Consider the following 25475-nt stretch of genomic DNA (forward strand, 5'->3'; position numbering starts at 1 on the left):
TGTGTGCGTAATATTTTTTTCACATATCTCAGTACATTCAAGTTTTGAGTGTCATGAACCCAGAGCAAATGAATATCTCTCATTTTGGGAGCCTTTGAAAGGGCTGGCATACATTCAGTTAATCAAAGTTGTTTGACAGGAGAGTACCTTTGTGAAAGTGTCACAAAGATACTGAACAATACAAGTGAGGTATCAGAAAAACAGGGGAACTCGTGTGTTTCATTTTCTAAACCAGGGCCCTGTAGACTTTTTGGGTGGGTGGTTTGCCAGTCCACAGAATGGCTGTTACAGAAGATATAAACAATTGCAAAGCATCTGTTTATCACAAAGCTACCTGAAATCCCTCTAGATCATCCCCATGCAGGATGCTGCCTGCTACCTTTGCTTATGTTGATCCTTTTTCCAGAGGAGAAACAAAGCCCTGGCTGTAGCTGCCCAACATTTTTATTTCCTAAAAATTTGTTTTACATTTATTGGGGGCCCAGAGACACTCTTGAAAATGCAGGAGGCTGGCCGTTTTGCTTTACAGTATGCTGGGTTATCATTTTTTCTAATTAAAAATGGCTTTTAAAAACGTCCAAAATCAGGGAGGCTGGCTAGGACAAGGAATATGTCCATGAACCTCCTGGTATTCTCAGTGCCAAAGGGTTGTTGCTGTTTGTTGTTGTTAGATTTATAACAAATTCCAGGACCAACTCATGAAGTCACGGGGAGCAATGACTTGTAGCCGTGACAGCAGTGTGACTGCCTCTGAAGGCCATCTGCTGGGAGAGTAGTGGGCTTCCTTGTGCAGTTGGTTGGCCACTGTGAGGACAGACTGCTGGACAAGATGGGCCCGGGGTCCGATCAAGCAGGACACTGCTTATGTTCTTATGTTCAGCACCTTGTTTTCCTTATGGAGCTCAAGGTAGCATACATAGCAGTAGGGACCCCAGTTAAATGCAGGATTTCACAACCCACAGCTGTGTACACTGTGCTTAATGAAGAGATAAAGAAAACAACAAGGCTCAGAGAGCACCGAGGACTCCACATATATTTTTTTCTATCCTTCCTTTGGAGGAAAGGAACATCTTAAATTCAGGATTATCTTCCTTTCAGATAAATATAATACATGTATGCACAAAGAATTTCCACTGTCAAAGGCCTCTATTATCTTTAAAAAGATCTATTTCAAATGTTGAATTAAAAACTTAAGTGGAAATTCTCCACTTTTTAATGTTAGATATTAACTAAGAATAATACATGTGTTAAAGCATATTTATAATACTGTAATTGTCAGTCTTTACTCTAGAACACAAATTACCTGGTAGGTTCATCAAAAAACATAACTGGTGGGTTGTTCACCAGTTCCAAAGCAATCGCGAGACGCTTTCTCTGCCCTCCCGAAAGGCTTCCAGTACGAGTACTGGCACATGACAGCAAACCCAAAGCTGTCAGGATCTCATTCACCTGTGAAAAGAAACAACATAATGGAAACTTTTCTAATAATTTCTATAATCATATTCAACAGTACATATCACAATAGTTGACCTCTGAGACATAACTGGCTTCCTGATATTTTATGTGGGTATGTGGGTGGATATTTCATAAAATCTCTAATATGTCAGTTCTGAAAAGCGCATTGTTTAATATTTATTTTACCATGGTTCAACACTTTGGTAATTTGCTATTCCTAATAGTTAAGGTTGTGACAAAACAAGACTAAGCAGTCCTCTTTAATGAAAAATATGATCCTATTCTACTTTCATCTATGTACTATATACTCTGGTAGGGTTCCAATTTATCATTTACCAGAGGCCCTTCCTCACTTCTCATCTAGAAAACAGAGGAAAGATTGGGGCTACCATATTTGGACTACAAAAATCTGGTTGACTTCTAGATTGCAGCAGAGTGTTAAGTGCCTTTGTGTCCCTTTACTTCCATCTTTATCTGTACTTTTTCAGCTCAGATATAGTAGCCCTATGAAAGAGGAATCCCTCATACCCTAATTAGAATGTTTTGATTTATTTGCACTTAAATTTTAGATACTGTAGATGCCAGCTTTTCTCTGGAAGATATATCCTTAAAATATATATTTTTTAAAAATAGTAAAGATTGCATTTTTAGTCCATGCACATCTTCCATGAAGATCCATTTGACTTCTTTCTGAGTAAATATGTCCAGGTCTTCAGCTTTTACTGGAAAGATTCTAGATGTGCTAAATGTTCCATGCTATGCTTTTAAATATGTCTTTGCCTCATGCATTATTATTTTCATGATTAACATTGCACTATATCCCATCTTTTTCCTGGGACCTCAAGGAAGCATATATGGGGATCTCCGAATTTTATCACCATAACAACCACCCTATTAAGTCGGTTGGGCTGAAAGATAGTGATTGTCTAAAGTTGCCCAGTGAGTTTGATAGCTGGATAGACTTTCATTTTGGATCTCCTGGTCCAATAGCTTAATCACTATACCACGCTGGCTCTTCAGTGAACTTTTAACAACATGCCTTTAAAAGCATATTTTACCATAAAAACAAACCCTGAGTTACCAATATAGCTAAGAACCTAAATATCATGTTCTCAATATCATTCTTCTGTACATACATTTCCCATTTGTTCTTCCATTCAGTCATTTCAAGCTACTAATTTTAATTTCATAAGTTATATGCAAACTGGGTATCCTTTTCATTCAACATTTTTTAAATCTGGCCAGAAAAGAAAAGAAAAAAGAAAAGAAAATGTCCTATAAAATCTTCTAAATGTACTGCTTTCAGACATAAAAATAATACTTTCAGATATTAAAAGTATACTGTGTTTTCTTATACAAGAAAATAGGTGCCAGGTTTTAAGTCAGAATAAAATAATGCACATACCATTTCTCTCCTGCCTTCATCTTTTTCTTGAAGTTTCAGATGAGCAGACACCTGAAATAGTAGAATATTATCCTTATTAAGTCAATTTATTTGGGGAACTCATTCATGCAAAAAACTTACACAGTTTCTAGCATACAGTATGTCTTTTACAACTTACATGGCTGTTGCTTTAAAATACAGATCCAAGCTATTATTGTATGGAAACCAGGAAACAAATCATTAAGAGATGAAATATTACCAACGGTTTGGGTTAGGGTAAACATTTGTTAGGGTAATGTGAGAAGCTTGCAGGCATTCACAAAGAGAAAAAAATCCACCTTTGACTGAACCACCTCTTCAAGAAACTACTTGGAAACATTTGATCTGAAAATTATATTTGTATTCTAATAATTCTGCTTAGGAAAATAATATTTTCCTAAGTTCTGAATGCATTTATGGATACTAACCACAAAAAAAGAAAGAAAAGAAAAGAAAAAGAAAATATTTGATTGGATTCTGCTGCAATTCAAGAAAGCCAGCCATGTAGTTCAAGACTTGGCTCTTGATAAAACTCTCAGGTTGAGATCTGCATATCATCATTAGATTTATCTGTTCAATTCAGCATCTGTGACACAATGCTCAAAGAGGCCAGACATTATTTTCAGAGTGAATGCTTGCTTAGAAAGGCATACAATATTTGGTCAACAAGATACTGTCATGGAAGTTTAATTTCAATTTTTTCTGAGACCCCCAACATGATAGAGAAGGTGACAAAGAACTGGGAATAGAGATGCGAGTGGGATATCATTAAAAGAGTCACAAAACAAAACAAAACAAAATTGTATGGTTGAAAAGAACCCCAAGGTTATTCAATAGCCACATGCAGCAAAGGCAGCACATTTTCTCTTGTGTTTAAAATGTGAACATGATGCATAAACTGACCTTTGGTGTTGTAAGTATGGGAGAAATAGGATGTTGGAAGGTCACATTTATTAATAACATATACCACTGTAATAAAATTGTGATCTGCCCAGAATGTACTGATTTGGGGCAGCATATAAAGGCTCTAAAACGTGTAAATAAATAACTGGATTCCAGTTGCTTCTGTATTTCTTTAACTTGAAATCCACGCTCTGTGAATGTGCAGATCTTGTGATGTATAATATAGCTTAATAAAAATAGCTTTTTAAAAAATCACCAGTTTCTTGCTTAAAAATTCCTTTCTTCCAGGAAAGCTCAGTGTACAGTTTATAATCTCCTAGCCATTCTTTGTTTTTTTTGGAGGGGGGATTAACCCATTGCTGGGCAAAGGGTACAATCTGTCCACCAGTCCTTCAGCAAGACAGATTTATTAATGGAAGATTTTCTTCCCCATGAATTGCGATGGCAAATTATCGCTGCCCATAATTTCTCTTAATCCTTTTCATGAATGCACCTCATTTCTTTTCATTCTCTTTGATGATGCACAAATCACTGCTGTATAACCTGGAAGCAGCTAATTCATTAAAAAACAAAACTGTATGTTGTACAGATATTGCTGCTGTTGATAATAATCATACCATCATAGCTTCTTGGACAGTAAGATGTGGAAGCAGCATGTCATCTTGCATAATGTAACAAGACACTTTGCGGAAAGAACGCAAATCACGATGTTGTCCATTGATGAGAATCTCTCCTTTCATCCCAGTCTCCCTGAAAACAAGATAAGAAAACAGCCTAATTTTTTCTTCATGTCTTTAGATCAGATAAAGCAGGCAAGACTGCACATTCAGGTTTTTCACAGTATAGGAGTCAATTTTATTTCAGCATATGCAAGTAAGCATGAAGTGTGTAATAATTATTATCAGGGTCTGATACACCAACAGTTTTATTGTAGACAATTCACAAATTTTATTTATTTATCAAGTTTGTACATATGCAACTATCATATCCAAATGAGCCCTCATAATAGCACAGTGTTGGATTTGTATCTCTGAAGTTCCTGAAAGAGTAATGCACTTTGATTGACAATAACTTCACAATTAAAAGTTAAGTGCATTTAATATACAAATTTAAACAACATATCTAATGAAAATTAAAAACACTTAATCTGCAAGATAAGATCTGGATGATGGTGGTGCTGATATAAGCTGAAGTATTTCTCACAAAGAGCAGTGTTGCATAAAATTATTTGATCAAGAACGAATATTCAGACACAGGGCTTTTTGCAAATGAGAGGCTACAAACTAACATTCACAGTTTGCCAATCTACCCATTAGACATGTGCAATCACCATCTTCACCAGGAAGAGCTGTTAATCACATAGACACAGGGAGATACCCCAGGCTCTCCCTTTTGGAGATAGAAGGGAAAGAAGTAATGAAATGTCTTAGTCACATGTCTCTAAATTACATGGCCAAGAGGTGGATTATAATTTTTTCCTTGTAATTGCAAGAAAGGCAGTACATGTTGCGACAGCTCTATCTTTCCCACACACCAGAGCTATGGAAAGATGCCAGGTCAGGTGGCCCTGGAAAAAATAGATGATGGCAGAGGAAATGACCAAACTGCTAACTCAAAGCAGGAGGTGGGACCAGGGCATAAAGAGAAGAGGGCTTCTGAGAGAAGGCATATGAGACCTCCAGCCTTCCATTCTATGAGCCCAGCTATTCCACCACAGGGCCTTTCTATACTTTAGACAGAAACCATTGGTAATATTTAAACGTGACAAAGAGATGCAGCCTATCTGATAAATATAAATTACATATATTTTCAAATATATATTTTTCTCACACAGTTCATCCGGGCAACACACTTAACACATCTTAGACATTGGTTGTAAAAACATGCATGTGTTTGTCTTTATTCTTACTGACCTGTATCCTGCCAGAAGATTCATAAGTGTTGACTTCCCAGCTCCAGAAGGACCCATAATTGCCACCAGTTCTCCACTACTGAACTTTCCAGAAATTCCTTTCAGCAAAGTCTTGAAACCTATACAAATGGAAGGAAGATAGAGAATTCTAAAGTTTAGAAAACACATATTTTTCTAAGATAGATGGGACAGCTATCTTAGTAAAAACCACAGTAAAAAATTAGTAATTATAAAACTTGTGTGGTTCGGGTGTGATGCATTTTACAAAACTTGGCCACCCTAATGGAAATAAAAACTTAGCCAAGTTAAGATAAATAAAATTACACTGATTGGATGGTAGCAACTGTAAATAAAACAGATCCAGGTGGCCTGGAAATCTGACTAGATAGGTGTTATTAACTGCAACCAAGCAGTGGTTCTGGAACTCCATCACCACAGTGGCAAAGTCTTTGTCCATTTTTTTTCTAATATTCTAATATTTTTCTTTGATTTTCTAATATGTTTGCATCAGCTCCAGCCCAGGTTAAGATAATCTTTCAGTTTCCACAAAGAAACCTTCTTGTTATAGGCCTAAAGATTCTAGTGGTCTGGTTTGATAGGAAAGTTGTTGTAATAAAACCATGCTGAAGACAGCGTGACCTACTATTCTTTTCCATTTCCAGGGTAGCTCCATGGCCCAAATTACTTCCCGTGTTGAACAACTGAGATCATGTACAGTATTTCCAGCTCAGTTCCATTTCAGCAAAAAACCTACCAGCTTAGCAGCATTCCCACATAGCAGGTGCTAAGGTTTTCACAAAACAAAACAAAACCACCACATAAAATCCTGGGATGGGGAATTGACCACTGACTGGAGCAGCATTTTTGTGATCTTGTATTGGTCAGGGAGAAGGGCTCATGTGCTTTCCTCAGGGTTTCAAATCAGTGGTGGTAAGGACACTCATGGGTCAGTTTTAGAAGATTTCATAGCATTTAGCAGAGGAGAATGATGACAATTCTTTACATTTTCCTTGTTCCTAGAAGAAAAAGTCTATTAATCTAGATTCCCTTAATCCTTTCCCCTCCCAATATACAGTACGCATCCAATATACTTTAGATATGCCCTGGAGCATTCACCAAGACACACATCCTGGGCACATTTGGGAGATGTATCAGAGGGTGGAAAAGTGAAGGATGTACTGTAGCTATGGATGTCCACATTGCTACGGAAGGATATAATTGAATACGTTCAGTAATTGTTGTGAATAAAAATTCTATACCATTTGATTAGCTAGTATTCCTTTTTGATTTTAGAATTCTATTAATAATAGCACTCATGCCCATTTGTCTACTTTTAGTAGTTAAAATACATTATTAGATTACAGCACCATGTATTATATCTTGATTCTCACTCATCTTGACTACAAAATCCAGGTGTGAAGATTTTTTTCTCATATTTCTTCCCTTATTTTTGTCGTTTCTGTTCCCTTTTTCCAGATTTATGTGAAATGGAGACTGGGAGATCTTAAATGTAAATGTAATTAAATGGTTGAAAAATGTAAAAAGAGCAGGAGATGGAATAAGTAAGAGTACTGTGTGGGTTCATCCCATTTTATTTCTGGTAAACACGTTTTTGCATTATCTGTCTTGTACTACAACAGCAATAGAATAAGTCCCTTAAGAATGATTGTCTATCTCTAGCCTGAAGGAAGAAAAATACTGAGGTGAAGAAGATCCTGAGAAGAGGCTAGAAGAATTATTTGAAAACTGAATTTTGCATATTTTCACTGTGTGAAGCAACCAGGCTTTAATTTATGAGAATTCTGAAGTGAATGACAGGTCAACATATATTTTAGAAAGCTGGATGACATTTATTGGACAGCATGCTGTGACAGAATTATCTTCTTTTTCATCATTTTGTTCAGCTACTTTTCCCCTGCTTCTCAATCACCAAGCAAAGTTAGCTGAGCAGGCTAAAAAGAAAATGCCAGCCCATTGGCTAACAACTACAAAAGGGGTAATCTGTCAGGTTCTCAGATAGATTCAATGCCTGTTTCCTTATTACATTCAGCTATCAGAATGGTTTGGGAGGTGCAAAACATACACAGTACATTCTTAAAAATATTCCTACTATCACAAAGATGTTAAGTTCAAGTTTTCTTTTAATGATGATTATTTAGAATTTTCCTGAGAATTTCATCTAAGGCTGCATTTTAATTTGGTGAATAGATTAATGTGGTGAATACAGCAAGCAATCTAGATCTTGAAAAGGCATAAAGGCACTAATATTTAGGACTGCGTGCATGTGTATATAAATTAGTACTTGTTTTTAGTAACCATTCTAATTCATTCATGACATCTATATGGTCCATTTCATACATACCTACTGCTTTGTTACAACCCATAACTCAAAACTTATATTTTGGTTCTATTTTCATGGATCTCTTACAATTCAGGGCTAATTGCATAGGTATCTAAGGTGTGGGAGCAGCACAAGTAAAGGCAGGATTTGTATTGTGACATCACTACATACAGGCTGCCATTTTTCATCATTGCAGATACTTATGGCACGTTTCCACCATCAAAGTTGAAGCACTGCATAGCCCTAATATCTAGCCACAATTAATCACAGATGCACCTGCCTTGGGCTCAAGTAAGGACTAGAACACCATAATATTTAGTAACAAGACTATACCTATCTTTCTCTGTCTTACTAACACACTGAAATGTCCCATGGTCAGTAAATCACAGCACCATGTTGAGTTTAAAGTTTATAAACAACTGTTGCTTTTTCAAAATACAAAACAAATTCCAACTTTAGAATTTTAGCTCACAGATCAACAATTTTTGTTGAATTCTTTTTTGAACTTAATTTTCTATTGTGGCAAAACACACAGCTCAAATATAAAAGCAGAAACAAAGAATGATTTCAAAATATCTTCCAAACCCCAAATAAAAGGGAAAAAACCCAACCAACCCTTTGCTATCACAACCCCACCCATGCAACCCTCAGTCACTCAAAGTTCACTCACCTTCAATTTGCTCACTTTGCCTGCCCTTTGCATAGGGGTGTGAATAGGAGGATTATATCTGAAAAATGAAATTATGATGTATGGATTTGACTGTAAGAAATATGGACTCATATTTCATAATGTAAGTTATGTTGTAAACTTTAAGCAACAGATTGATGTATACTGTCACTTGTAATTGTTATAAGGAGGGGTAGAAATAAATTCTTTTTCTTCCTTTATCTTTTTTTCCCCTCTTTCTTTCCCACTTTTGACATTAGTCTTTTTTTTTCTAATTTTCTTCTTTTAACATTAGTTTTTCGTAGTTTTGTTTCTATTTTAAAATTTAATAAAGTTATTTGGAAAAAAAAAGGCTGTGCTAAGCTTGTGGATGCAAGCAGGACTGGGACAACTGCAGCTTCCAGAAGGCCCCACCTGGCTGCTTCAAGGCTTTTCCAAGGGTGTTCTTGCTGCACACACCCTGGAGGCCTGGTTTGGCCTCAGTGGAAGTTTTGGCTCTGCAATCCACCTACACCTGCAGACAACCTGGGAAAGCCTCAGCACTTTTTTACTTTTATAAAGAGATTCTTTAGTGTACTTCCAAAATCATTTTGAAAATGTCACTGAAACAATTTTGGAGAGCCCTTATAGTATTTGAAGGAGAAATCCCTACTTCTCCCGATAAATACATTATTTCATTTGGTGGGATTACAAAGCTGGCCTAACAGTATGAAGCATTTTATACCATGCTGCTGTATTAAGCTTCTGAGTCATTCCCTGTAATGTACCATACAAATATACTGGTACTGTTTTCTTTTTAAAAGGAAAGGGGACAAAGCAAATTATCAAACTGGATTTTGTTGATTAGTACTGCAGGCCAGAGGGACCTTAAAACCCTATGACATGTGTTATTCTCTCTGGAAATGGGTAAAAGGTCTTATGAAGGTCTACCAAGCAGAGGCAAGTTGATTAGGTAATACTAATACTGTGGTCTTTGTAATCCATTTTCAACTATTAAAATACTCACAAATAACCAAACACTTTTTGCTATACTGAAGTGAATCTTCCTTGGAATATGCTGACCCATACATATTATACTGGCATCACATGTATATTTGGCAATTTCTGATCTTTTTATTGCTTGCCATGGATTTACCAAGAACAAAAAGTTTTGAAATGGCTAACGATACTACTGAAGAGCCATTGCCTGGGAAAACAAGCTACATCAATACAGGACAAAACTCACAATAAGGGCTATATGATACCTGAAAAAAACAAAGCCTTTTCTCTACCATCAATACCATCTGTAACAGCCTTCCCTAACTTGCTAGTTGGGAATTCTGGTAACTGGACTCCAATCATATCTAGAAGGCGTCAGGTTAAGTAAACTGATCTATGCAATATCATTCTGGATAGTGAATGGATAAGAAAAAAGCTGCCATTTTGATAATTTACTATATATTTGCACAGTTGACAGAGACAAAAAGGCTATATATAAGCATAGCTATCATTAACCAGTGTACAGAGCACCAGATGCTTCCTGAATATTTCTTACACGTTTGATTGTCTCTTGTGCTAAATCGCCAACACGTGTAATTGCTGTGTGATCATATCTCTGAGAAAACATATAGCCATTTCAAAACAGAAGTTAAATTGCAGTCACCATAAATAAAATAAGTGTCAAACTTTTATAAATGCCATCATTTCATAACAACGTTTCATAACATGTTCAGCCAGTTAGGTATTCAATGCTAAAAGTCAATCTTGGGTGCAGTCACAGAGAACAAATTGGGAGAAACAGCAGCATCTTCTGCACCTGCTAAGCTAAGAAATTGGTGGTAACTACATGGCTGAAGAACATAGTAAATATCCAGTACAAGAAGGAGGCAGGACTTCTTTCATAAGTCTTACACTGATCAAATTAACCAGTTTCAACCTCTGTGGGCCAATTTACAATTGGTCAGTCAAACTGACAACTCAAAGATTACACTCTTTCCTCTGCAGCATTTATTAGTGAACATATCTTTCAAAGTCTCACTTTTTATGTTGTCAAAATGGCATTTTTAGGCACACCTTGTATATGAATCAAACTTTGAAGACATGGACTCTAAAATCAAAGGAATAAAAAGGAAAAAAAAGTTCCCACAAACACAACAAAATTAATTTAGGCACAAAATAAACTCTTAATTTAAATTAGTTTAATTATCTTAGCCAACAACTGCTAGAAGGTTGTGGTTCTAAGATAGAAAATTAGAGTAAGATTGCAACACTGGTTCTTAAAGATTTTATTAATCATACTAGGCACTGCATTTGTCTTTGCCTAAAAATAAGTAGAGGCAGGTAAGAAACTATATTCCAATAGCTTATTCATCCAGAACAGAAGTTCCATAAACACTCTTAATGCTCTTTTCTCTGAGAACATGGATTACATTTCAGTTCAGCATTCAAAAACCACTGCACTGACATAGAGCTAAATCTTGACCAATAGCCTTTCCCATCTACTGAGTTAAGTGCTATCTACTCATCCTTCAATTGACACAACCCTGGGTGGGACTCAATTGTAGGGCTCTAATTTTCTTCAGGCTGGTTTGAATGCCCCCAACTTCTCCTTGGACATTTTGAGGGAGAGGGAGAGGGAGAAGCAAGACATCAGGCCAATTAGCTTGGTCCTATACAGAAACTGAACTAACTAATCCTAACTGAAACTACCACCTTGCTGGGCAACCGTATGTAAAGAGTTTACATATTACAGATATGTCTCCTTAGTTATGAGACATGTTTTTAATATATAAACTCACTTCACAGGGGCAGGGTGAAAAGTATTGAACCTGACAAATTATAATGGTATGTGGGAATGACCTTGGGAGACAGGAGGAAGAGCCACAGACTAGACACTGGCCAGATAAGAGGCGGCTGAACCTGCAGAAGGAATGGGACCATGGCAAACATCTCAGAAGAGACCCTCCCTAGTTTCTGTAATGGTGAGGGGGGAGAGATGTACATTCAAGCTTGCAAGTTTCTGTTAATGTAACTTTACAATAAAGATAGAGCTAGTACTCCTAGGTGTACTTCTTGTCTGGACTACCTCACAAGGCTGACACAAATATAGGACAATTGACAAATAAGAAAAAACCATTCAACTGGATACTGCAATGAGAAAAATGGGGCTACTGAATCTAAAGATGTTTCAGAATACTATTAAAACTGGGATAGTGCAAAAATGCCTCTTTTGCTAAATGCCCACATGTAATGATTGCCTATTCTAGAACACCATCAGACTCATGAGCAGGATCATAAAGATATCTGATTTATTAAAGAATAGTATGCAGGATCACAAAGAAAGCTGAGAATGAAAAAAGCGCGCCAAATGCAGACTAAAAACCCTCGGTACAAATGAGATCCCTCCCCCCGTAGAATCTTCCCAAGCTCACAATCCCAGGTGCTCCTAACGGCTTCTGATGGTCCGCGGGAAAAGTCCTTGAGCAGAGCACATAACCCAAACACATTCCATTGAAATGAACATAGATACAGAGCTTGGCACAAGGTTTCACAGCAGCTCCCTCCCAAACAGAAACGCGCGTCACCACCATGGCACGTGAAACGTTACGATGTACAGTGCACATTGAAACAGTGAACATGACACCACATAGAATAGTAAGTGTTTGGTCATTTCAGAATACTATTGATGTGAATGGCATTATTACAATCCTCTTCTTCCCCAAATAAAATAGTGGAATCTGTTCTCATATCCATTGTCTGAAGCCTGGAGAGGAGCTCACATCAAAAACATGGAAGATGACAGGAGGTAATGGGAAAAAAATGAACTCAGGAAACCAAATGCTAATGGAAAAAGCAAACGTTGGGAGAGAAATAGTTGTGATGGAGACTGGCTCCCAATGGGGAGGACACACAACAGTGTCTCCTAACATTCCCCAAGCAAAACCAACCCACTTGACCTCAAGTTGAAAATCATGAGTGTCAAAGCATTTATGCTCCTATGTTTGGTCTAGTTTGGTCTAGTGATTAAGGCAACAGGCTAGAAACCAGGAGACTGAGCGTTCTAGTCCCACTTTAGGAATGAAACTTGGCTGGGTAACCTTGGGCCAGTCACTCTCTCTCAGCCCAACTCACCTCACAGGGTTGTTGTTGTGGGGAAAAAAGGAGGAGGGAGTATTAGGTATGTTCACCGCCTTGAGTTATTTATAAAAATAATAAAGGTAGCATAGAAAATATAAATAAATACATAAAGTAAATGCCATGGAAATGTCAATGAAATCACCAGAAGTCAAGCTTGACTTGAAGGAGACTTCTTTAAAGCTATAAATCTTGCTATTATATTGCCATTTAGTATACCCTTTAATTGATGCACATAGGAAAAATGAAAATAACCTTCTCCTAAATAGTGTAGAGTGGAACTGCATTGCCATTTTACTAGTTCCCACATAGACCCCTCACAGTATTTAAAACAGGTTGTTAATATCAATTGTAAAGATGCCTCTCTCTACCCCACCCTCATCACATGTGAAGTTTTTGTTTTAATATGCACTTCTGATGTGCTTGTCAAATAGCAAGCCATACAGTTCAATCACAGAGATCACTGGGAGTTATTTTATAATGAATCAGTCCTCTAGTCCAGGGTTTTTCAAGATGTGTTCCATGAGAACTTGAATGCAGTTCCATGAGAAACTAAAGACAAGAAAAAAATCACTCAAACACAGCCAATTTTCTATCACTAAAGCTTTATCTCTTGATCAGGTGTTCTGGAAAACATTATTGTTGTTGCTTTTTAACTAACAGGTTCCACAGTTTGGTAAAAGTTTGAAACCCCCTGCTCTAGTCCATCTAACTGAATATAGCAGAATAACTATTGGCAGCAGCAATTGTCAAAAGTTTCACTCATAAACCTTTTCCAAGCCAACCTTGAAATGCAGGGACCAAATGTTTTATAAAGCATGAGATGAGCCTGTTCACCTGTGAGTTCCAGCAAAGGGTCCATGTCGACTCTTAGCAACTACATAGATAGATTTTCTCCATGACAATCTGTCCCTAACCTGGTCCTTCAGGTATTCCAGTGGTGTGAACAAAGGATACCAGAACAGATTGTCAAACACCATGCATGTAAGCATGTACAAAAAACACTATCATTCCATAAGCTAGTATGAGTTCATAAAAAACAATCATGTCTTATTAATCTTATTTTTTTAGAGCAGATAAGTAATCAGGTAACATAGCAGACCAAGAGAATGTTGTGGCTGTAGTGTTTCTCGATATCAGGAAAGCATCTGACAAGGTCTCCAGTGCTATCCTAGTCAAAAGTTGAATAAACTGCAATCTGGTAGACATGCAGCTAGTTGAACAACATGTCAGAACCTGCTTCTCAACAGTAAACACTAGGATTATGTGAGAAAGATTAAAGCAAATGCAAGTAGGTATAGCACCCTTGCAGCTCAGAACAGAAAGAGTCTTTTAAATGGGTCAATGAATGATAATAACCCTGCAGACACCAGACTCCACGCAAATGTTTCTGTGATGTGTGCCATGAGGCAATCCTCATGCCATCCAGTTGGAGAATTAAGACTTATGAAATATTTTGCTCAAAAATCAAGATCTGCCCATTTGCTTCTTTCCAGATAAAGGGAAATACCATGACAGCATGCTTGCATTATTCATGATTTTAATACTTTGGTGACTGAAACTTTATATAAATATTATGGGCAAGGTTTGTTTGTTTTTTCCTAAATCCCACTGAGTAGAATCTAGAAGAGAATAGAAGGGCTTTTTTTTTTTTTGCTTATGAATAGAGATCTTTGCCTAATACCTAAGCACATACCTAACAGATGAAGACAATACGGAATTGCATGTGTAGAAAATACACATGGTTGGGGAGAAGACTATTTACATTGTTTAAATATAAAGCCTTATATTAAAATAAAACATCATTTTTTTTTAAAAAAACTATTTCAATTTTGAAACAGAACAACTTTTTAAAATGTAAAGTTCTATATATTCAATTTCTTATACAAAGGATGTAATTACACTTAAATTTAAAAGTCAGTTTTACTTGAAACTTCTACCACCATTAAATATTTCTAGTGGAATAGGTAGGCTTTCACAGTAACTTTATATCAGAATCTGTGTTTTTCTAAGGGAGAAGGGGAAATCGCTAATGAAAACAAGCTTTTCCAGTGTGCAAGTTCCAGTGTGAAGGTTTTAGTTCTTCCTTTGGATCACTTTCATTAACCAAGTCTCAGAAATGAGAATATTTCACTGGAAACAAACTAAACACAGAAGCTGTTAAAATACCTGTGACTGTTCTAATTATCCATCATAATTTATTCTGGAATATTTAGAAGCATGAGACAGAAACCCATCCTACATCACTCTAATCAAATGAAAAATTACATTTCAAGAGTCTTTAGGTCCTGCAGTTCAAATTTCAGGCCTAAGCAATTAAAATAATCCTGAACTACCTTCTGTTTCAAAAAACCTAACTGACCTACATTCAGTATTTCCGATCAATTTAGATAATAGCATAGTATACAGACAACCTTGGAACTTACAATTTTTATGTATTTTATGTAATGATTCTTACACCTATCTAGTCTGAACACACATAAAATAAGTACAGTATAGTCTATGCAGTTTTTAGGATTCTCTGCTGCATTCCAGCTATGGTAGTTGGCCAGAATGAACACTTGCAAGCTGCTGCTGAAACATCCCAGTCTGAACAGAAGTTCACATTCGGTGGCTCCCAGGACTGCAAAAGGTGTGATTGCTCTGTTCTGGATGGAATTGCCCTTCCTTGAGGCATCAGGATGAAAGCTGGGGTGCTCACTGAACCATACTGACAATAGAAACTCAAGTAGCCAAAGACTACCTTTGACTGGCAAGATAGCTACTGCCATTTCCGGGCAGACACAGACTTGATATTTTTAATTCAGTTGTGCCAGTTCTTTAGGAGAAGCCTCAAGAATAAAAAGTACAGGAAACTGGTTCAAGATACATCCATAGAGACATAAAGGTAGATCCAAATGTAATCATCTTTAGAGTAGATCCATTGAAATGGTGAGATTAAAAAGTTACAATTTGCTTGTGTTCAGTTTATTTTAACAGATCCACTCTGACCAAGTCTACAGCCATTTAGCCCTGGATTTATCAACCATGGATCTGTGAATTGGTGCAAGTTGTTCCAGGGTACATTTTGTTCATGACACAAGCACTTCTCTTCCCAAAGTAGATAACAAGATTCAGTTCGCCAGACAGTGAGAAGCACCACCTACCTATTGGTACTGCAGGGATGCATTGCAATCAGTTAAAATTATTTAAAGCACTGTAAGATCAGGCTATTTATAAAAATATCATTTTTAAAAGGAGCAAAGGTTTTCTTCTGCCACCTTCAGTTGATATGAAAAGGGAAAACGCATCTGCTAATTTCTGCTTTCCCAACATCATATTCTAATTATCTCACTGGATCAAAGATTCCTGTCTATGGAAGTCCAATGCTAAAATGTGCAGCTGTTACAACAACAAAAGAGAATTTCATTATATTTGTTATTGGTTTAGAATAAAGGCAATTAAACGGATTAAGTACAATTTAGAAAATTCATTTTAAAAAGGTGCCCTTAATGCTATCTTTGCAGTGAGTTGCTGTGTCCTGCATTTCATTCAGTCTAATTGGGTATTTCCTTTTTTTGAAAGGCGGCTAAATCTTTTGTTAACTAAGATGTAAGCACGCTTACTGTTAGAAAATGTAAGCTCAATCCTGACTATAACATCCAACTATTTTACAGAGGAGAATGTGTATTTTTCCCTGGCAATCATTTTGGTCCTTCCTTCCTTCGCTTATCTTAGCAACAATCGTAGCACAACCAATCAACCACGGCTTCGTCACTGCCCCAACATCACAGACTGAGGTTACTATAGTGCAATGACTGATAGTAACCGAGCATGAATGAGAGAGAGCCGCTCCATGCGGCACCTCAACTGCAGTGCACTTGCTGTATAAGAACAGGCTTTTCTTGATTTCTCTGACTAGAAACAGCAAATAATATACAACAAATCCTACTTTTCGCAAGGCATAGGGTATGTAATCTTGCAGGAACCAGCATAACACAAGATATATCCTTATTATATGAGAGAATGGAATTTGTAACACCTCAACTTCTTTGAAGGTGTAACATTGGCATATTTATATCACATTATTTCATTTTGCCACCAATGGGTGTACCCCTTGGTAAAATCTACTTTCTCTAATAGTTTATAAATACTGGCTCGCAGGTTAAACATATATTTAACTACAAATTAGAAGTATATTATTGGATCAAGTTTAATTCTGATATCTGAAAAAATCTTAGATATAGGCAGCTAATCAAAATATGTGATTTTTCATAGCAAAGAGAAATCTTCTATAAACCTATGAAAAAACAGCTGCCCTTAATAACCTGAAAAGTTTAGAATGTTTCAAATATTTGCTACATAATAGAAGAGTGAAAAAAGATTTAAAAGCGTGCCTGCAATTCACCAATGAACATATATAGAAATAATGGGATTTATGTAAGAATCCTACAGCTTTATTCGCAATAACAATTTATAGCATTTGCAGTAATTACTATAGACCATCTTTCACTGGAGACTGCACAGGAGTTAGTCAATATTTAATAGCATAATTGTAGAATGTGTACTAACATGCAAGTCTCACAGTGTTTAAAGGTGATTACTCCCAAATAAGTGTTCCTTATGTTGCAGCATAAGCATTTAAAGCCAAGTTATCAATCCTAAAACTGTAATATATAAATAAGATAAAAACATGAGTTTCAAGCAAGTACCAAATAGGTATTATTTCTCAGAAATGATTAACAAACAACCTATATGATTATTTAATATTCCATTTAAAACACTATTTCAGTATTTTGCAACCTTTATCTCTCTTACACCAAGTGGCAAGGTAGCAATGGAATAAGCTTTGCTCAAGTGCATCAACTTGTGACTCCAGATGTCACCTCTGCTTGTTACCCACAATCAACAGGCAACCACTAACATTCCACAAACCTCCCTACATTCCAAACAATCTAATGGAAGTCCATGCTATTGAATTTATTCCTTAGAATTGATGAAGTGCTCCTTTTTCAAGCAAAACTTTGAACAGAACATTTATACCATATCAAAATATACGGATGTATCCATGACATCACCAGGAGCTAAGTTTACCTCAAAGGAGACTCACTAGTTTTAGATACCACTTGCTGAATGTAGGTAACTCCATCTTCACTGAAAAACAGAGGAACAAAGGTAGCAGCAGGGCAGCAGCGTGAGATGAGAGTTCCATATATTCTGGTTTACTTTTTTCAAAGTTTTCCAATAATCAGAGTGTTCTTCTCTGGTATGCAAAGCTTGCCTTCACTCAGAAAGGCTCAAAAGACTCAGCTCTTTTGGAAGGCCTTTGGAAATTGAAATATGATGTTGTACGTGGGATGCTTTTATACAAATTGTATAATTTTTATTGTTATAGGCACTACTGTATATATAAACTTTTCTTTTCTTTTAGTGCCTCTGAGTCAGTGTTGACTCCTGGTGACTCCTGGACTAGCTCCTGCAGTTTTCTTGGCAAGATTTTCAGAAATAGTCAGCCCCAGGAAGAAGCAGGCAGAGAGAGGGACTGGCCCAAGGTCACCCAGCTGGCTTTGTGCCTAAGGTGGGACTAGAATTCACAACTTCCCAGTTTCTAGCCCGATGCCTTAACTACTACACCAGACTGGCTCTCATATAAACCTTCCAAATAAATAAACATTTTTGAGGGCTATAAATAGAGATAGCCAGATCTTAACAGGATAGATAGAATACATAGTGTCACTTCATAATTCTTTGTTAAATTGAGCTTTAAAGAATTAAAACTGCTAATTTATGGAAGTCTAAGAAAGGCTTAATCTGGCTTCTGTTAATACAGTTTGTGTTTCAAAGGAAATTTGTTGTAAAAAGCTATAAACATCTACATGATTAAGAATTGTAAAATGTGTTCTGATAAAATGTATTCTAAGCTGTGTTCGGCGTTTCTGAAATGTTTACTGAAAAGAATAGTTGTTCATACATACTGTTTTTCCTCTTCAGATAGTGCAAGGCAGTGTGTTCTATTTAGCACCCAATTTAAAATCTGCAACATACTGCATAATCTCCAACAACAAGAGAAGCATGTTAGTACTTTGTTAAAACTGAATGGAGCATGCTGAGAGAATTATAATGTTTGGCAGAAACCATTTTGGACTACTAAAGTTATACATTATATTTTAAGTTTTGTGATGTGTATTCTGCCGGGAAGGAAGAAGACATACATGGGATTCCCATTAGTTAATAAATCTATTGAGATAATTGCTCTATAGAAAAAATAAAAACTCTTGAGGCTAATGTCCCATATTTATTATGAAGCAATTAGATTTTCACCTGGATCTTTGGGCCTGGCTGTATGATATCACCTGTTTGTTTTATACTTTCAGAACATACTGATGCACAGATTTTTAGAATGGCTTGTTTCTGATGTGTAATTCTCTAGAATATTCTTTTTTTCCAGTCTACTAAAATGCTGGTTGATATTTTGTTAATCAAAACTTTGAAAATATGACACCAACATTATTAGATGCTATTTATACAATATTAAAAGTACTACAGTTACAAACAGTCAAAATCAATCTTATTTTTACTTAATGTTCCAAACTACATTAAGCTGATCTGCAGACTAAGACTAAGCAGACTAACAAGGAATTGTGGATAGCAATCAAGAGCAAGCCATTATGCCACCCAAGAAGATGGGTATAACTGTGCAATAAGGGTTCTTAAAGCACTCGTCTACATTTAATTTTTTTTACTCCAAGTTATATAATCAACCATGTAAAGAAATCAGCATCACAACAGCAGCTGACCATCACAGTGCAAGATCTCAATGTGAGAAACAGTAGTCCTACATCATTAAAGGTTTAATTTTAACCTCAGAAGATCTAATAATCAGAGTTCACATCACACTAGCCATGGTTTGTTAACTATGGTCTTCCAGCAAGCTATATGACCTAGTTTAATTCATAAATTACATACACTGAACTCACACTCACACTGAGCCAAAATTAAGCTACAATATGCTGTGATGTGCAAACCAACCATCACTGCCTTTGCTACTGTTTAGGGTATTACCAGGATGTAAATTACATAAACATTCATCTTGGCTTACCCTTCTTGTTCCACCAGGGTCCCTCTGGTATAGCATAGGAGAGGTCTTTAAACTCAATGTTCACAGCTGGTCTCCGAGGAAGGTAGGAAAAATGGTGGGCTTCTGTCAAAACATTGTCCATCTTCTTTAAATGGCCACTGAGCAAATGAACCTCTTGTGTGTCTGTACCACCAGAGACCACCTCATCTACTGAAACACATATTGACTTTGGCTCAGGCATAGTAGATGAAGAATTACTGGCATTCTAGAACATAAGAAGGGGAAAAAATAAAGCATAGTTTTCTTTCTCTCTCTTTCTCACAGCAAAATACAATTACTATATATTTGCCTCAGAACATTGTCTCATAGTACTGGAGGGGAAAAAAATTAACTCTACTGATGTTCTGCTGATAATTGATATTTTAAAAGAAAATATGACTGTTTGGGGATGGGCAAATCTGTCAAACTTAGTGTTGTCCAATTTCTCATTTTTCAACTTAAAATTTGTTCTGCCTTGATGCATCATTGCTTTTTTTAAAAAAAAACTTACATGAAAATTATTTCATTGTTTCTCCTAATAAGGACTTTTGTGCATACTTTCCTCCCAACATGTACAATTTTGTACACATTTTAAATAGCACTCTGCATCACAACATTTGTGAGTATGATTATTGTCTTATAACTGCATTTCAGTTAATGTGTAAATTCAGGAATTTTAAACTGGGTTACTTCATAGTAAAAGATGAATGAACAAATGTGTTTTTCTTACTGAAAGGACTACCCCAACTCCAGTGTTCATCTTTGCCAATCTTAAATTTATCACATCAGTTTCTTTGTCTGCAAAGGGATGTTAACATGTGTTTCTTTTTCATAAACCATCTGAAGTGTTCCCATTTGTATAAATAAGCAAGGATCCAGTACACCGATAATATCTCAGGCTTTGTGCATCCCTCCTTTTTTTGCCTGTGGCAGGTCCATACAACATTCATACTTTATATTACCCACACTTTAGTATTGCACCCAAATTGTAAACCAAGGTTAATTTTAACTATGGTTATCAGCTGTTTGACAAACTACAGTTAGAAGCATGCTTCTGCTAACCATAGTTAAGACTAACTGCATATTGTCTGAACTCAAATACAGTAAGCAAAAGTTTCCCATTTTCTTTGTGGCCATGCCAAGGGAGAAGACGGTAACATGTGAGCCAATGTTTGCTACAGCTTATTCTAAATATGCTACATCATAACTGAGGGAGTATCCACAGCCACAATGTAATCTGGGCAATGGCCAGCAACAATTCTAATTAGTATAGTAAGCGTGGAAAGCTTACAACAAACCATCTATTGCTAAGGCTAGACTGGACACCAAAGGTAAATTTGAACTGATGTCTATAACAATGCACTTAAAAATAGTCCTGGCTGTACCTTGACAAAGAAGGCAAATACCCAAACAGAATTCCTTTTCCTCAATGTGCTTATGTAATGCAGGAAGGCTACAGAATTAACATTTATCCAAATGGTTATTTATATAAAGATTGGAAAAATTCTCAGCAAAGTTGGCTAAAATTACTACTCTCATTTCAGATCACAATGTGTGATCATTTAACACTTGCAAGAGCCATGCAGTATCTATTTATGTTCTTTCAAGTCTTCTTTCTTCTGGCTCTGGAATCTTAACTTTTTGTATGAAAGTTCTACATAAACTTGTTTACAATTAGGTCCTCTGAGTCAGGCACAGTTAACTGGGATATGAGACATCGATCTTAACCTGTGAAGACAGAACTTGTAGTACAGCTGGTAAGGCAAATGGATGAACATCCAACGTTTAGGAATATTGAAAACTATCCATCCATCTTTCTCAAGATTTTCTGCACTGATCAGCAGCAGCTGTTGAGTGATTCATACTGATGTCTTCTTGATTTGTCACTGCTGCCATCTTGACTTTTTTACCCCACCTGCAGAAACCCCTAATAATACACCAATATATCTTTATTTTTCCCCCTTTGTCCTTGCTATTTTTATCTGTTGTGCCCAATTACTCACTGTCTCAATCAGCTCAATCCATTCCCAAACACCTCTATAATGCATGCTTTTCATACAACTAATAAAAAGGAAAGCTTTCACCTAGCGAACTGCTGTTCTTCTTATATTATAGCCTTCAGAACAGGACGCAGCTAGATGTCATTCCCACAACAGGGAGACTCCCAACTTTGCAAGGAGTCCATTTACAAAATTTCAAAGCATAATTTCATCAGCCAGTGGCTAATTCTATGTCCAATTAAATTTAAGCCCTGAGCACTCATTGATTTCACAAAATATGTGAAATATTTCATATTGATTTCACAAATGATACAAAACCCTGTATCTTGGTAGTTTTTTTGAAGAAAAACCAAGTGAAGAATGCTTCATTATCCTTCGTCTGGTTACAGACCACACTTCCTTGGTTTGTGTACTGCCAGACTTGTGTTCTGAATAATAACTTTCCCTTCAACATCCAATGAGCCATTAAAAAAAATACTATTTATTCTCCATATTAGAACGCATCTAGACCCACATGTGAATCTTCCGATTTATACAAATGATGTTCTTGGTTTCTAGAGATAAACTGCTGGGTAAGTACCATCACAACAATATTTGGTACAAATTACTAAATCAGCTTCAGAGCTAGGAAATGGCTGCTGTTCTTAAGGGCTGACTTAGCAATAGCAAGTACTATATGCCAGCCAGCAACATGGATTATGTCTAATACTGCACTATTTCAGGGATTGTGTGCATTGTAATCCAATACGTATGAAGGCTACTAGTTTGGAGGAGAGCTTCTATATACAATTGAAATGTTTTGATCCATGTTTTAACAGATGAAATGTTTTTGCTTAAAGGCCCTACAAGGTCATTTCTGCACTAGTGGTGTAGAGCACCTTCCAGAGTCACCCAATCAGTGTTGTGCCACCATGATAGTAATTATGCTATATATTATACTTGTGCATTTGGGTGATGCTATGAAGATGCTATAAACTGATCATGTGCAAAGGGCCTATGACAAAGGAAAACAAATGTAGAAAAGCTCAATAATCTATGGAATTGAACTACATCAGGCTGTTCTGTGGGTGGTCATACTTCAACAAGAACAACATCAAGGGAAGAGTCAAAGGGAGATTCCAGGATGAAAGAACAGAGCAGAAATTCCTTCAGTTGTATCAGTGTCTTAGAGATAAAAGAAAGCCCTTTTAGTTAAGGTAAATAGGGTACCAGATTTCTGCTTTTTCCTCAATCTGTAAAATAGCCCTCTATGTAATTCATATTCTTCTAAACTCTATGAGCAACATTTCAGGAAATGTGCGGACTGCTAGGGCAAGAAAATAAGCAAAAATTAAGCAGTCCATCTTGTGCACATATGTGTAGAATGACACTGAACCTATGCCGGCAATGTGCCTCTTCACATTTCCATCAGCTGGCAGATAATCGTAGCACTTAAGTAGCTATTCAGTCAGTTCCCTGTCCAGGCAACCAGGCAGAAACAGGTTGTTGTTTGTTTCCCACTTATAAGGCATCTTTTACAACATAGTGAAGAAATTAAGGAGCTAAAGGAAATGACTTGACACGAATTAGAGTCAGCCCTTTAAGGTCAGAAGATGGTCAAAATGCTACTGGGGAGGAACAGAGGATGAGTTCAACTAGCCCCAGACGTGATGACGCAGCTGGCTCAAAGCCGAAAGGACGGCTAGCGGCCGACGGTGCTGGTGGTGAACGGCGAATCCAATGTTCTAAGGATCAACACACCATCGGAACCTGGAATGTAAGATCTATGAGCCAGGGCAAATTGGATGTGGTTATTGGTGAGATGTCAAGATTAAAGATAGACATTCTGGGCGTCAGTGAACTGAAATGGACTGGAATGGGCCACTTCACATCAAATGACCACCAGATCTACTACTGCGGACAAGAGGACCACAGAAGAAATGGAGTAGCCTTCATAATTAATAGTAAAGTGGCTAAAGCCGTGCTTGGATACAACCCAAAAAACGACAGAATGATCTCAATTCGAATTCAGGGCAAGCCATCTAACATCACAGTGATCCAAATATATGCCCCAACCACAGATGCTGAAGAAGCTGAAGTAGAGCAGTTCTATGAGGATCTGCAGCACCTACTGGACAACACGCCTAAAAGAGATGTTATTTTCATCACGGGAGACTGGAATGCTAAGGTGGGCAGTCAAATGACACCTGGAATTACAGGTAAGCATGGCCTGGGAGAACAAAATGAAGCAGGACATAGGCTGATAGACTTTTGCCAAGACAACTCACTCTACATAACAAACACTCTCTTCCAGAAACCTAAGAGATGGCTTTATAGATGGACTTCCCCAGATGGACAACACCGAAATCAGATTGACTACTTCCTTTGCAGCCAAAGGTGGTGGACATCTATACAGTCGGTAAAAACAAGACCTGGAGCTGACTGTAGTTCAGATCACGAACTTCTTCTGGCACAATTTAGGATCAGACTAAAGAGATTAGGGAATACCTACAGATCAGCTAGGTATGAGCTCACTAATATTCCTAAGGAATATGCAGTGGAGGTGAAGAATCGATTGAAGGGACTGGACTTAGTAGATAGGGTCCCGGAAGAACTCTGGACAGAAGTCCGCAACATTGTTCAGGAGGCGGCAACAAAATACATCCCAAAGAAAGAGAAAACCAAGAAGGCAAAATGGCTGTCTGCTGAGACACTAGAAGTAGCCCAAGAAAGAAGGAAAGCAAAAGGCAACAGTGATAGGGGGAGATATGCCCAATTAAATGCAAAATTCCAGAGGTTAGCCAGAAGAGATAAGGAATTATTTTTAAACAAGCAATGCACAGAAGTGGAAGAAGACAATAGAATAGGAGGGACAAGAGACCTCTTCCAGAAAATTAGAAACATCGGAGGTAAATTCCAGGCCAAAATGGGTATGATCAAAAACAAAGATGGCAAGGACCTAACAGAAGAAGAAGAGATCAAGAAAAGGTGGCAAGAATATAGAGAAGACCTGTATAGGAAGGATAACAATATCAGGGATAGCTTTGATGGTGTGGTCAGTGAGCTAGAGCCAGACATCCTGAAGAGTGAGGTTGAATGGGCCTTAAGAAGCATTGCTAATAACAAGGCAGCAGGAGACAACGGCATCCCAGCTGAACTGTTCAAAACCTTGCAAGATGATGCTGTCAAGGTAATGCATGCTATATGCCAGCAAATTTGGAAAACACAAGAATGGCCATCAGACTGGAAAAAATCAACTTATATCCCCATACCAAAAAAGGGAAACACTAAAGAATGTTCAAACTATCGAACAGTGGCACTCATTTCACATGCCAGTAAGGTAATGTTCAAGATCCTGCACGGGAGACTTCAGCAATTCATGGAGCGAGAATTGCCAGATGTACAAGCTGGGTTTAGAAAAGGCAGAGGAACTAGGGACCAAATTGCCAATATTCACTGGATAATGGAAAAAGCCAGGGAGTTTCAGAAAAATATCTATTTCTGTTTTATTGACTATTCTAAAGCCTTTGACTGTGTGGACCATAACAAATTGTAGCAAGTTCTTAGTGGTATGGGGATACCAAGT

At 37.1% G+C, this 25475-nt stretch overlaps 1 protein-coding gene across 1 annotated transcript in view; it reads right to left on the reverse strand.

Annotated features, from left to right (window-relative positions):
- ABCG1 (ATP binding cassette subfamily G member 1) overlaps window positions 1-25475 on the reverse strand; it is a 44470-nt gene that overhangs the window by 15100 nt on the left and 3895 nt on the right. Inside the window, exons 2-6 of the mRNA XM_063305321.1 lie at window positions 19893-20136; window positions 5695-5812; window positions 4399-4531; window positions 2861-2911; window positions 1304-1449 (exon numbers count right to left, since the gene is read on the reverse strand). Of these exons, the coding sequence (XP_063161391.1) occupies window positions 1304-1449; window positions 2861-2911; window positions 4399-4531; window positions 5695-5812; window positions 19893-20136 (692 nt within the window). The remainder of the gene's footprint in view (window positions 1-1303; window positions 1450-2860; window positions 2912-4398; window positions 4532-5694; window positions 5813-19892; window positions 20137-25475) is intronic.

The sequence above is a fragment of the Candoia aspera genome, chromosome 5 (assembly GCF_035149785.1).
Source record: "Candoia aspera isolate rCanAsp1 chromosome 5, rCanAsp1.hap2, whole genome shotgun sequence".
Lineage (NCBI taxonomy): Eukaryota > Metazoa > Chordata > Lepidosauria > Squamata > Boidae > Candoia > Candoia aspera.